This window comes from Micropterus dolomieu, linkage group LG12, assembly GCF_021292245.1.
Source record: "Micropterus dolomieu isolate WLL.071019.BEF.003 ecotype Adirondacks linkage group LG12, ASM2129224v1, whole genome shotgun sequence".
In the NCBI taxonomy this organism is placed as follows: domain Eukaryota; kingdom Metazoa; phylum Chordata; class Actinopteri; order Centrarchiformes; family Centrarchidae; genus Micropterus; species Micropterus dolomieu.
Genome location: NC_060161.1, coordinates 31,884,657 through 31,899,751, shown reverse-complemented (window position 1 = coordinate 31,899,751; position 15,095 = coordinate 31,884,657). Strand labels below are relative to the sequence as shown.

Below are 15,095 nucleotides of genomic sequence, written 5' to 3'. Positions count from 1 at the left end.
TAGAGCTACAGAGCAGTTGACTTTCCCTCAATGAATTAATAGCTGCAGTACAATAAAAATGAAATACATTAAGGTTCAGTGAATAAATCCTGCACTGCTGAGAGCCAGCAGAACTTTATAGCATATCTGCAGAGAACATTAAACTGGGCACATCAATGTGGCAGGGCAGTAAAAATACACACGTTATTATTTATATTATACTTAACATGCCTGTGAGGGCTAAAGCCAAGAATTAACCCTCAGACAGCTCTTTGAAGAAGTCAGAATCAGAAATATAAGAAAACAACAGAAAATGTAAAAAAGAAAAAGGTTGCATCAAAAGTAGTAAGTAGTCACATGCAAGCGGACTGTGCAGAGGATTGCATATTTACATTGTACTTCTGACTAACTTAAAGTGTCTGAGAGTATTTTTATGGCTTTATCAAAGAGTGTCATGTGCAGCAAGACGATAACAACAAAATACAGGAGAAAGCAACAGAGAATAAAATACTATGAATGTTTTCAGCAAATCTACATTTTGCCTTGTTTTGATTCATTTAGTGTTATGTTCTGTGAGCCATGAAAATATAAGTATGGTGCACCTGTGTACAGTGCAGCTAAACAAACTGACATTGTTTTAATAAGATAAGATTCAAGAAGTTCTCCAATTATCAGTCTTTTTCTATCGTGTACCGAGCTTGGTCTGATTTCACATGACAGTAGTTTTCCACGCAACAGCAGGAGTTGTGCAGCCTGTCACCTGCAGCTGTTCATCTAACAGCTCACTGTGGCTGCTCCTCACTCTTCTTTTACTCCCTTGCAAAAATAAAACAATTATCCTCTGAGTAAAAAAAATTGAAAGATGTATTTTTGATGAATGATTGCATCCTGTGCCAAACTCAATGACATACTTTGCCTTTTCTGCGACTGCTTCACAATAAAAGCCGCCTAATGTTTCTGTAGTTGAACGCTTTTAAAGCTGGGGTGGGTAACTTTGGAGAAACTAGCAAGAGACAAGTTTATGAAAGTATCCAACAGTCAAGTCAAGTTAATTTATTTATCAAGCACATTCAAAAACAACCACTGTTGAACAAAGTACTGTACAAAGTTATGCAATTAAAACAACAAAAATATATATTTCTTAAACGGATAAAGACGGAATTACGATTATAAAACATGCTACAATTTTGAAGCATGCAGCCATAAACAGAAACATGCAGCAACCAGGACAGTGAATGATGAATGTCCCTAGACTGAGTCGAAAACCAAAGAATAAAAATGCGTTTTCAGACGAGACTTAAAGGTCTCAGTGGTTGGGGATGATTTAATGAAAATGGGAAGTTCATTCCACAACCTTGGGGCCACTACCGAAAAAGCATGATCAGCCTTTGTTATGGGGTTAGGGTTATAAATTATACTGCATTACATGCTGCATTGTTTCCTGTCAATCCCTCATAGGTGTGAAAGCAATGTGCATCCAGTCTAGAAATGGAGGACTCAAATTTGTCCAAAACACAAGTACACACAGACACATATAAACTTATGCTTGGACTTACAGACCCTCAACAAACTCAACCACACAATGGGCAGCAAATATCTCTTTGATGCCACATAACATACACATCAATTCAAAATATAGACGAATAGATGAATTTATATTCTGTAGAGAGAGAAAGAAAGAGAGTGTTCATTTGTCTCGCTCTCTGTAAGTGACAGTTACAAACAGTCACCAGTGTCACAAGGCCCAAAAACACACACACACACACACACACACACACACACACACACACACACACACACACTCACACACACACACACACAACACACACACACTCACACACCCTGCAAATAGAGCCTCACTGTCGCCCCGTAATCCATTGCAGCACTGTACTGCAGAGAATCCCTGCATGTCTTTGTGTAAATAAATATTTGTCTGTCTGAAAAAAAATAAGATTATATGTTATTTGCATTAGAGAATGAAATCAAAACAGAAAATATCAGAGAAAATAAGTTATCTTTGTGTGTGTGTGATAAGCTTGTGTGTGTCAGACAGACGTAAAGTGTGTGTTTGTCTGTGTTAGACTACGTTCATGTCGGAAAGGTTGTGTAGTCTGAGCAGAATACTTGGGGGGAGGAGGTGTTAAAACAGGATTATGTACAAGATCACAGGGAACTCATATCCATAATCCCTCCCCTGTATAAATTATTCATAAGAATATTCAGATCATATTTTACACACAGATATTGTAATAACACAGACTGGAAGAGAGACATGAAGCACGAAACCAGGAATAAAAGGCACAACGGATAAGATGGAGAGGAGAATGACAGACAGGCAGACATCAGAGACTACCTGTCTGTCATCAGAAGTTATTCACCCAACATTCACACAGCAGAGCTTCATCATAACTTCTACATTTATGCTCTTATCTGTGTTTTTAATGACTCTAGCCTGTAGTGAAGTTACAGCAATCTCAAAGAGAAAGAAAACAAATGGGACTGTGATGTGCATAGAAGACATTTAACATTTTTAACCACCTTTAACAACATTATAATTATAATCTGTATTTATTATTTACCATTTTTAAACAGTAATGTAATTGAATATGTTATTTTAGTATTTTAGTGAGCCATAAAATAGACAAATAAAAAATACATAAGAAAAAATTTTAAAAAAATAGTCTTAATGGCCACTTTATAGGGTAAGGCAAGGCAAGTTTATTTGTATAGCACAATTTAACAACAAGGTAATTTAAAGTGCACCTGTAAAATCTAATGCAACCCAATACCAATACCATAATGTTTGTAAACTGGGTAGGCAGAACAGTTAAAGCAACACTTAATAATAAATACATAGTTAAATGTTCAAAACTGAACATTATATTATATTTCATTATATATAAAGGCAGACTTTATTGCTGAGTAGTTGCATTGGGTTGCACAAAAAAAAACAATACACACACACACACACACACACAAAAACGCAGTAAAAATTTAAATTAAAATGTTTTATTTAATTGAGTGACTTATTTCCCCCTCTCAGCCCCACATCTGTAATGAGCACTTCTGCAGAATGTGTCCAGTGCAGCGTACATTTCAGCTAAAGTTGACTTTAATTAATCAGGCTATTTCTTTTTCTCCTTCCTGTTTGACCTGTCAGACACATGTCTCAGGCTCCATGTGGTCCAGATGAGGCAGGTTTTCGGTGTTCATACTGATCCCACATCATCTGTGTGTCGCTCATCGTTATGCTCTGTGAAGCACACAGACTGTTAAATATAGGATTTTAGGAGTAAAGGGCCCCTGACTACTTCTCTTTTTGTTGTACCTCTTCTTCACCCCTCCCCATGCAGTCTGTTGCCGTGGAAACCACAGCCTCACTCCCATCTCTCTCTCCCTCTTTCCGTCACTTTGAAGACATTTCTGTGACCTACATTACAGCTCCTAGAAGCGCTGTGTTAGCATCTTACTCTTTGTTCACGTCTCACTGTTGGTCCTTCATGCTGCACAGCTCTCCTACCCCCCCCTCCCATATGTGGATCGTACCATCTTTTCCTGTACCTGCTGCACATGTTCCCCACTACGGAATATACCATTTGGGAATTAATTAGGGGTGTGAGGAGATCTACTGCACCACCTGGAAGGAACATATGGGAATTCCTATAGTGGAGAAGACTGGGAATGTTTGCGTGTTGAGGTCCAATGTATAGTCTTCTGTGTCTCTAAGCCAAGTCACAGCAAGAATCAATGACAAACATTATGTAGTCTGATCTCGACATTAGACAACAGTCAGTTAAGGGAAACACCCTGGAGGAAATACAGGTTGGGGGTTTTCCCATTCCCTTCAATACAGTCAGAGTTCTCTTGGAGTACCATCTAGTGGTGTTTAAAAGAACTGCAACTTTAGACACACTGACCTTTCATAGTGATACAGTACTACTTGGGCTGACCCCCAATAGTCGAAGACTCGATGCTTCGATGGGCGGAGACTGATTCGACCGTCAATCTCACATTCAAAGCTTCGCAGCGAAACAAGGATCATGGCACTTTGGCGATATGGGGGTGCTCAAAGTCTGATTTTACATAGAACTACCAGTTTTCTCCCAATAAATTAATATAAAGCCTATTAAAAAATACATTTCAATGTTTAATGCTGTAAATAAACTTTCAATAAATGTTTTTAAAGTGCGTAAAGAAATCCAAAATTGTAACCCTAACCCTGGGTCGTCAGTGCGTGTGTGTGGTGGCAGAAGAGGAACAGTTGCTGAAGACACGGAGCCCCAGCTTCACTAGTGTTGTGCAGAGTTGTTCGCCCCTCGCGGGACTTTCGGATAATTTATCACTGTTGATGAACCACAGAAAGAATATTTTATTGTTTTTAAATAGCCGGCTGCTTGAAATAGACCCGCGAGGAACAACGACGTGCATGTAGTTGTCAGCAGCATGGAATGCACGAAAAACTCACACAAGACCAGTGAATGACAGGCGAGAGAGAGAAAAGGGTCATCAAGAAGACTCAGTAGCTGGAAATTTAGTGTATCAGTGTAAGTTGAATGAATAGAGACTGCAGATCTGCAGCTGCTCAAGATTAAAGTGGAGCTACCGTGTGTCCCCGATCGCCGCGAGTGAATTTTGATTCGACTATATAAATCCTTAGTCGGGGACAGCCCTAGAAACTACATTTGAAAATGAACCTCAACTACCTGGTTGTGTATTTTATTTCACTTTTACATGCATCATAAATTAACAACATCCAGAATTATGTAAACATTTTAGATATCTCACCTTTTCCTGTCCCATTGTGCACAGTAAATTCTCCAGAACAAACAGCAAATACTACCTTAAATCATTAAACTGATGTACACAGCCAAGAGTAAAGAGCAGAAGTTTTTTCCCCAACATGTTTATCTACTTTTCCACCTAATCCTCATGCCTCTCTTTTCTCCCCAGGACTCATGGAGGCTGTCCTCAGTTTGAACCCTCTGTGAATTAAATGAACACAAAATCAGACCTAAAGAGGATTGACATTTTTGTGTTTCAAGAGAAATATATTGCTCTGGGAAGAGACAATAAAAGGAAGCAGAAGGACCTTTTAAATGGAAAATCAGTAGCGCTTTGGATGCCTGGAACCTCTTTTAACCAACAGGAATGTAATGGAATAAAGTACACTGAGTTTGACTGACTGCAGGCTCAAACAAAGGCCATGTCTGAAATGTAAGCCCCCCTTTCTTCTTGCTGCAGAGAGATCAAGAAATGACAGCTCAGACAAAAGTGTACATTTGATTTTTCAGCACTCTTTTTCTGAGTGCGGAAAAGTCCTGCAAGCAAGGCAGTTTGTGGAGGTTTATTCCCTCAGATTTGACTGCAGGCTTCAGAAAGGAGCGTGTCTGAATGTCTATCCCCTCCTCTTGGCTGCAGAGAAAAATTACGTTGACAGCAAAAGCCGTGCCTCTCCCAAGATCCAACATGTGCCAAGAGTTTTCATAAGGAGTTCATTTGAATGTTTTGCCCCTTCCTTTTGCATGGACAATGGAATAAAGTGTGAAACAACGAGTTTACAAAAGCAAACAATACAGACAGTAGGAAACCTTGTATCTGAACATCTAGCCCCTTCCCCTGGCTTCAGTGTGGAATAAGGGGTGTGTTCGGAGGTTCACACCCACCAGGCTGCCTCTCGCTGATGGAGGCCCACCAACACTCCCCAGATAGCAGCAGTGAGGAGTGCACCGTCCTGGAGGCTCCGCCCGGCAAAAACGCCTGCCCGCAACATGCAGGGAAGGTAGGAATGCAGCACACAAGGGGCTCATTGTTCTGTATTCTCATTTTTCTCTCCAGAAACTCTGTACAGTCATGACCTGTGAATACCCTGTATAGATCCCTTATATCACGCTCAAGGTTTGTGAGCATGTAAACAATTCAAAACACACGACAATCAAACTAATACATGCATCAGTAACCAAAACCTTGAAAGTAATTTTCCATTCACGTCTTTTCAAAAATCCAACTATCAGAACTTGAGTTAGCACAAAAAGATGATTGTTTGCTACCTGACATTGTGTTCTGCACAGGGCAAAAGAACCCACACCCTACCTACACAAGTTTTTACCCTACTGAACCAGACTGGAAACCCTTTATAATGAAACGGTTTGCTATACTTCTACCATTGCAGACAGTAAGCTACACGTACTGGCTGCATTTAATCACTTTCCTCTTCCTACTGGGGATAGAATATCCTTTTGCACCATATGACATGCAAGCATGTCAGATTCATGTAGAGTCAGTCAGAGCAAAAAAGACATTTGAAATTACATTTGAAAACCAAATTTGAACCTGACTCAAGGCAAAGCCTTAAACAATCAAACCACCTGGAACTCTTTCTGAACCTGTTGAGTTTGTTTTGGGTAGCAGAACTCTGCCACAACCTTGCATTTCAGTGCAATGAGAAGAATTTGTTGCCACCTAAACCATTTAACTTTTATTATTTTGGCACTGAATCAGTATCAGACGAATCAGAATCAGAAGGAGCTTTAAGGCCAAGTAGTGTTTTACACATACAAGGAATTTGCTTTGGTGATAATGTGCTACACGTAGACAAACATACAGTTGACATAAATAAATATGGAAATATATAAATATGGATTAGACAATGCACGTTATATAAGAATAATAAGAGAATAGAGAAAAATAATACAACTATTTGCAGAGGAAAGACGTGTTGCAACGGTATTGTGTACATATACAATATAAATTGACAATATAAAAATATACAACAACAAAGATTAACAATTGACAACAAATATGTGCAGTGTGCCAGGTTTGTGCGTGATATGAAATGAAATAATATTTACATGTGCAGAAACATTCCTATCATTTGCAAGGGGGGGGGTGTCAGTTGTTAATGAGGCTAGTTGCAGATGGGAAGGAGTGTTTTTGTGGCGAGAGGTTTTGGTCCTGATGGACTTGTCTGCTCCACACACAGTATTCGGTCAGCCAGCATGCGCTGTGTGTCATGTTTGTATGCTAAAGCATTAACTTAGCATTAACACAGGAAACTGTCCAAATTTAACAAAATCTGCCTACCAGAACCTCTAAAGCTCACTAATTAACTTACTATATCTGGTTTATTTAATCCATATGAAAACCAAAGAGTAAAAACAATGGGTTGCTGTTTTACAGAGGTTATGTACCTGACTATTTGGGCGCCATGATTTTCTGTCTCAGCTGGTTACCTGGCACCCTCAATTGACATCAAGACTCCAGGAAGTCATTGTGTGTCCAGGAGGTGAAATTGCAAATCCTGGTGTCCAGCAACGTAACTGTACTTAACAACTTACCACAACAGAATCTTAGTGATCTTGTTATCTAACTCTCAGCAAAAAAACAAATGAGCGTATTTCCCAAAATTGTTAACTTAACTTGTGATCCAAACCTGACCTTTGTATATGAGCTATATTCTTGCTTTATTTCATACATTAGTTACAGTTAACTATACTGACTGGCTACACATGACAAGCAAGACTGACAAGTACGAGAAAGAGAGAAACATCTTAAAAATATGATGCTCACCTTGTCATCTGCAGGTGGCAGAGCTGTACTGTTCAGCCTGTGAGTGTGCGCTTTGCGAGGACTGTGTGTCGGACCATGAAGAGCACCCTAAGGTGCCCCTCAGCCAGGTCCTGGAGAAGCACCGCAGCAGCCTGCAGGAGAGGCTGGAGGCCGTCCAGAACAGGTAGAGGTCTCAGTGAATGTGGTTAAGACAAACTGAAAGACTGTATTTTTGTAATCAGGATAATATGGTAATGTAAATCGTAAAGAGATGCTTGGTTTTGTTTTCTTTATGCTGCCTTTAACTCATGTATGACATTTATAATAATTGTAATGTCACTGTTATGTCTACAGTTTAATATTTTGGTGGTTTAATTTGTACATATATCCTGTAGGGGATCTATGATTAAACAAATGCCTAAAACTCCTCAACTGGCTCCTTTCGACGCAAAGGAGTGTTGTTTTGTATACAAAATCTCAATCTGCAATGTAACTAACTTTTGATATTAAAATTATGTAGGAATCAGAGAGGACTATAAATGATTCACTCTGAAATGTATTGGAATCACATAAAAGGTAAATGCTCGAGTAAAGTACAAGTACCTCTAAACTCAAAATGTACTTAATTACATTCCACCACAGCATAAGGACACACAGGGAATAGAGCGGCACAAGTAACTAATGAGAGACAGTTAATGGAGTGAACAGGAGAATCTGACATCTGGTGGACAGGCAGGGAAATGCAGGACCATGGAGCATCAAGCACACAATGGCCAAGAGTTTAACAACTGATGTGTTTTTGGACTTGGTGCCCCTAGATAACGATCAAGCACACAGTAAGACAAACACCTTCACAGCGTGTCTTGCATTCTCATTAGCGATTTATCAGGATGCAGAGGTCAGAGGGAAACACTGACATTTTAATTCAGAAATAAAGGAAATCATTAACATATGAACATTTAATATGGCAAACAGGATTACAGAGTATTCCTAGGTGTGCACCGTGTTGATATTGTTTTTCAAATGAATGAGAAACATAGAAAGAAATTAAAGGTTTTGGCTTCACCGTTGAATCCCCATTCCCTCTATCTCTCCAGGCTCCCTCAGATTTCAGACGCCCTGTCCTTCGTTAAGGAGATCCTCCAACAGCTGACCAATCAGAGAGCTTCCATTGAAGAAGACATCCAGTCGAGCTTCGAGGACCTGCACAAGCAGCTGGATGTGCGGAAGAGTGTCCTGCTGATGGAGCTAGAGGTCACATATGGACTCAAACAGAAGGTGCGTACATGCTTTCACGTTTGAAAGGGTCGGTTGATTTTGGTTGTCTGGCAAAGTTTCAGAATGAAGAATCTTTTATGGTTATAAAAGTAGAGCCTCTCTTGACACTGGGCTACTTTACAAAATAGAAAACTTCAGACACATCTATTAGTGTTGCAGTCAAGACAGCACAAACCGAGACCAAGTCAAGACCAAGACCAGAGTTTATAGAGCCCGAGACAAGACCAAGACTTTTAGGGGCTGAGACCAAGTTGAGACCAACACCAAGGGAGGGCGAGACCGAGTCACGACCAAGACCAGTTCCCCACATTAGATGACACAATCAAATGTGGAACGAGATCATAGGTACTTCTCAAATTGATCTGAAAGATCCACATTCCCATTAAAACGCCCACATACAAACACTTAGAGCTGAAATCAACGTAAGCATCTTTATTCAACACTCCTTTTCCATGTTCACCATCGCGGGGAAGGGTGACAGTCGTTAACGGGAACAACAGATTTTTAATTAGGGTTATTGGTTGCATTTGAAGCAACACGTTTTACATCAAAGTTAGAATGTTAACAAATAAATCAGACAATGCAAAAGCTATTTATTGATATTCCCAAAGTTATGGTCTTGACTGGTCTTGAAATAAAATCCAGAGTCCTCAATGTCCGAGACCGAGACAAGACCGAGACAAATGCGGTCAAGTCCGGGACAAGACCAAGACCATCAAAAGTGGTCTTAAGACCGGTCTTGAGTACTACAACAGTACTATCTATCATTTGTCTCCAGGTCCTCCAGGCCCAGGTGGACAGCCTGATCCGAGGAGAGGGAAACATCATGGCATCCTGTACTCAGACTGAGGAGGTTCTGGCTGGGGAGGCATGCGTGGCTAGCCTGCAGTTGGAGCGAGAGCTGCAGGAGAAGCTTGTGGAGCTAGCTGGCCTCGGCATGCCGTGCCAGCCTGAGGAGAACGATCAGCTGGATCTGGTGATGGAGACAGACGGGCTAAGGAAGTCCATACACAACCTGGGGACCATCGTCACGACCAGGTGAGACCTTAAAAACAATTTTTGCATTAAAAACCATGTGTTCCACCCTCTTCAACCTTGTCTTCCTCCGCTTCTACAGTGCGGTTGCAAGCCAGAGCGAAGCCATGGGCGTGGGCCTGGAGCAGTGCGTTGTGGGACATCCTGCCTCTGTCACCATAGTGACAAGAGATAAGTCAGGAGGAGCCTGCAAGAGTGGCAACGCAATTCTTTCAGCTGAGGTTCATTTTATGCCCCCTCTCAAATAAAATATGCAATATTGCAAAATGTGCAATTCTGTGTACAAATTCACAAACAATGACTTAACATTACCTGTGTGTTATTCCAGGTATTCACCCCAGATGGCAGCATAGTGGACGGTGAAATAGTGGACCACAAGAATGGGACATATGAGTTTGTGTACATAGTGCCGAAGGAAGGCGACTTCTCATTGGCTCTCCGTCTCTATGACCAACACATCAAAGGAAGCCCCTTCAAACTGACTGTCAGCAGGGTCCTAGAGGCAGAAGTAGAGGTGTGTGTGAGTGATAAAAGAACAAGGGTAAATGTTTACTTTCAACTTGGTCAACACTTGAACAACTATGGGCCGAATTCCCATGTCAAGTCAACGTAAAGGTTTTTAACAAGTTTTGTAATTGAAATGAAACTTTGAAAAAATTGACTTCATTAAAATGAGCCTACCCCATGTGTGGTCACAACAACAAGCTTGGGAAAAGATGTACTATATAGTTTCATGGTACATGCACATGAACTGAAACATCTAAAATTAATTCTTGTATGCAATGTATTCCCCCTCCATCGTTGTCTCTCCAGGTTTCCCCCTCCACCACCACAGCAACCAACTCAGCAGCCTATGCCACCCCGTCCACCGGCTCCTCTGAGGGGGCAAAGAGACGAGGGAAGTCCCCTGGCCAGAAGAAAAAGGGCTCCAAAAGGGCCAGCAGCGCCCTGGGCACCCCACGACGCAAAACCCAGAACCCTATTGAGGATGACCTCATCTTCAGAATCGGTGAGACGTTCATCTGAGGAGAATAATGCAGATAAACCAGGAGATTTGGGTGATTCAATTATTACAGCTATTGAAGCTAAAGGTATTATAAAAGATATAACATGCATAATTTCTCAAAAGAATATATAGATATTTTGATGCTTGGATTTGTGTTCATTGCTATACTATAACAAAAAAAGGGAAGTGATAGGTGTGAAAATGCCTAGGGTTCAAGGGTTTATTATCCTCACAATGAAATAATAATTCAATTCAAAAAGGTCTTAACTAAAAGTGGCTTACCTGACCAGTCGGCCCAGTCCAAACCATGATTTCAAGGAACTGAGGCAGTTAAAGCCTCAGCAGTCTGACCATGTGTAGGACAAAGGTTGGTGCAAAAATTACAGATGAAACCAATATTACTGTACACCCACAATTAACATGTCTAACAGAAAAATGACAGCCAGAGCAGATGCTTGAAATTTATTTCATTTTTCCTGTTCTCTGCAGGAACGAAGGGGAGGAATAAAGGAGAGTTCACAAACCTTCAAGGAGTGGCTGCCTCTTCCAGCGGAAGGATCCTGATTGCTGACAGCAACAATCAGTGTGTCCAGGTATATCATACTTTGTCCGGTCCTCATTTCTTCTTATGGCTGTCTGAGAGTTCAAATTGGTTTTAAGGTTAAAGGTAAATTTAGTTGTTGATTTAGAAGCTAAAGTATGCATACAAGGGTCCTCACATGTCTCCCCACTTCAGATTTTCTCCAACGAGGGTGAATTCAAGAGTCGTTTTGGGGTGCGGGGACGATCTCCGGGACAACTGCAGCGTCCTACGGGCGTAGCCGTGCACCCCAGCGGTGACATCATCATTGCCGACTACGACAACAAGTGGGTCAGCATCTTCTCCTGTGAGGGCAAGTTCAAGGTAGGTGCCTTTTGGTTTTAAGGGATAAAGGTTTACTGTTTATATATTTTGTTTCATTTGATTTAATTAAGAATCAGTTTAGAAGAATAAACCATATTTAACCTGTCTGGTAGATTTTCTAATGCAAAAAAGCAATTTTTTTGTGTTTTGTTTAATTGTTCTTTCTTCTTGCTGCTTGTATTTGGCGTCCATTAGGCGAAGCTTGGCTCTGGGAGGCTTATGGGGCCAAAGGGAGTGTCCGTCGACCAAAACGGTCATGTGATCGTGGTTGACAACAAAGCTTGCACTGTCTTCATCTTCCAGCTGACGGGCAAGCTCATCACCAAGTTTGGTAGTCGAGGCACCGGTGACAAGCAATTTGCAGGTAGGTAGATTTGTTCACAGAAAGAGACTGTCCAGAAATGAATAAAAAAGCAGCAAGAATAAGTCAGTATACAACCACGCCCAAAGTGTCAGTGTAAGTGTAAGTCTTAGATGAAGTGTTATCACTGAAAGCAGTTACATGTTAAATGTAAGCACTTACACCAGCTGGTATACCATTTAAAGTGTGATGACTAAAAACAGTTAAATTGTGAGATTAAGTGCAAGCTTTGAAAGCAGGTGAAGTGCCCATTGAAGTCACTGTCTAATTACTGAGTGCCAGTTGAATTGCTCACACAGTTGAAGTGTTGAATTACGTGTAATCAGTAAAAACATTTAAAGTGTTACCTATAAGCTGTGAAATGAGTTCAAATATAAGATGAAGTGCACACTAAGTACTGAAAGCGTACGTGAAAGTGCTAGCGGAAGCACTTAAAGTACAACCTGTTTTTATTGTTTCTGTGCCACTGTCCTGAAGGTCCGCACTTTGCAGCAGTGAACAAGAACAATGAGATTATCGTGACTGACTTCCACAATCACTCTGTCAAGGTAAAGCCTTATTGACTGAACATAAACACATATATCCTTTGCTCTATTTGGAATGAAATGAAAACTTTAGACAAGTGTTATCCAGGTGAATAGGTAGATATTTCATTTGTTGCTTAAGGACACATTAACAGGACACATCACATGAATATGGATCCTGATATATTTCTGTTTTTCTGTTCGGTTCAGGTTTTCACCCCAGAGGGAGAGCTTGTGTTGAAATTTGGCTCTAACGGTGAGGGAAACGGCCAGTTCAATGCTCCCACTGGTGTAGCTGTGGACATTAATGGGAACATCATCGTAGCTGATTGGGGCAACAGCAGAATACAGGTACAACAGTGCTGTGCAGTACTTGTCGACCTGTAATGAAAAGAAGCCCCTTCTTGGGACTTTTTGCAATTATCAAAATACATTTTCTCTCTCTGCTTCAACATTTCCAGGTGTTTGACGGTAGCGGCTCCTTCCTATCCTACATCAACACGTCAGCGGACCCTCTATACGGACCCCAAGGAATGGCTCTGACCTCAGATGGACATGTGGTTGTGGCCGACTCTGGCAACCACTGCTTCAAAGTCTATCGCTACCTACAATGATGGAGGCTTGTTTAGAGAAACGAAGCATAGGAAGGAGAGAAAGATGGAGGGAGCAGTTGTTGACGTGGAGGAATAAGGTGCACGATGTCAAATTCTAGGAATTATTGCATGAAACTCTGCTGCCTGTAACAATGGAAGACGGGATGGATAGAAAAGAGGAAGCAGTAAAGAATAAGCATTATCCATCATTTCATCGTTAGACCACAATAAAAATATGATCTCGACATCTTTGATGGAAGTAAGATCACCATAAAATGAAATAGTGGATTGCATAGGATGGCGGGATAAAAATGAAAAAATTGAACCTCAACATCTTAAAGTCTAAAGAGGGACGAGGATAATAGCAGATAAGGAGGAACAGATGATGGAAGAATTTGCTGCCTTCATGAAAATCTGAGCAATATCACAGAACAGGATGCAGGAGTGATGCAAGGCTGGACTAAAAACAGTTATGCAACGACTGGCTCATGATGTCAAGTTCATCAAATCCCTCTTTCTCCCAGGTTGGGATTAAAATGAAGAAGTGGATGAAAAAAGGCTTTAAACAGAAAGGAAGAACAAATAAATGTTGCAAGAAGGAAAGGAAAGGAAAAAGTTTTTGGTAAACCACTGCTTCCTAAACCCATCATGGAATGAAGGATGGATAAAGGGATCAAAGAAGTATGAAAGGCATGAATGAATAAATAAAAGCGTGTGTTTTGGAGGGAATGTATTGGAAGTTTAAACATTTTCAATAGTCTGCCTTTTCATGTTGTATTTAATAGACAAAATCATGGCTAGTGAGCTAAAAGTGGTCAATGTCTTGATTTCAGATCATTTGTTTCTCCAGGTCATTACCACAGATTTCCCCTATGACATTTGGAAGTTAACACTGACTCTTAGAGCTCGACAGGGTGCCCTCGAGCAAATAACTTTGGTTGTACTGGGAAACTCCCAGCAGCAAATGTGCAAATAAATATGGAGCAAGGAATTACCTAAAAAGGGTGCCCTTGCCCCGCCAAATTTTGATTGACTATATCTTTGAACGGAGATGTGTTGAAAACACTCACATTGATGGTCATGAAAATAACATTATTAGACTATGACAGGGGCCACTTTTAGCCTGTTGTCCATTGCTTGTACATTAGGATTGTCTGAATATGGAATGTTTGTTTTGTTTCTTGCCATATGCTAGTATTCTTTACAAGTCTTAAGCGATAGATCATCATTATAAGTGATTGCTTGCCTCTGATTCTGATTGTCTGAATGATTGATTCATTTGTCTGATTGACACAGTAGCTCTGATGGGCAACTTTGTCTATCCGTGCTTGTGTTAATTTATTTTTCCTGAGAAATCTGTTTCAATGACAAAAAAAAGTCTATAAATCTATCCTATATATTTGTGAGAATACCTTTAATAATACCATGTAAAATTGTTCAATTCAATTAACAAGTTTGGAATCAGTAACATTTTTACACACTCGTTTCCGCTCGCTGTCTCTGTAGCGAAAAACAAGACGCCTGGGGAGGAAATGTGAGTGTTCAGATTTATTCTGTCAGTGCCAAATCCGTACCACCAGCAAGAACTTTGCACATGCGCAAAAAGTGGTCCTGTCTGCCAAAGAAGGTTACTACAAATGTGCCTGTTCATAATTATCCGTGTGTTGCTGTCTGTTCTCATCTCACGGCGTCAAATACTGACGCTTTCAGAAAGGCTAAGCAAGCGTTATTTCATGCAAAAGGTACCCTTCAGCGTCCGTATACGTCTGAATGAGACACCCTGTCTAGACCGGAAGCGCTAGTAGCTTCCCAAAGCACCTCACCCTAACCCTAACCATCACAGGGGTGCCTAAACCTAAGTCAGCGATTG

The 15,095-nt window shown here is 40.7% G+C and overlaps 1 protein-coding gene across 1 annotated transcript; it reads left to right on the top strand.

Annotated features, from left to right (window-relative positions):
- Positions 1 to 5,659: 5,659 nt before the first annotated feature.
- On the top strand, positions 5,660 to 13,783 carry trim2b (tripartite motif containing 2b). The gene is made up of 13 exons (XM_046064951.1): positions 5,660 to 5,758; positions 7,560 to 7,708; positions 8,622 to 8,802; positions 9,581 to 9,840; positions 9,920 to 10,058; positions 10,166 to 10,351; positions 10,651 to 10,846; positions 11,333 to 11,436; positions 11,580 to 11,747; positions 11,943 to 12,111; positions 12,586 to 12,656; positions 12,843 to 12,983; positions 13,094 to 13,783. Exons 1-13 carry the CDS (start codon positions 5,660 to 5,662, stop codon positions 13,244 to 13,246), a joined length of 2,016 nt encoding a protein of 671 aa, XP_045920907.1. The 3' UTR covers positions 13,247 to 13,783.
- Positions 13,784 to 15,095: the final 1,312 nt, after the last annotated feature.

What these genes read in the sequence shown, in the direction of transcription:
- trim2b (XM_046064951.1), top strand. Translation starts at nt 5,660, where the DNA reads ATGGAGGCCCACCAACACTCCCCAGATAGCAGCAGTGAGGAGTGCACC. An exon ending in ACGCAATTCTTTCAGCTGAG is followed by an intron (nt 10,059 to 10,165) that starts GTTCATTTTATG and finishes GTGTTATTCCAG; the next exon opens with GTATTCACCCCAGATGGCAG. An exon ending in GCAACAATCAGTGTGTCCAG is followed by an intron (nt 11,437 to 11,579) that starts GTATATCATACT and finishes TCCCCACTTCAG; the next exon opens with ATTTTCTCCAACGAGGGTGA.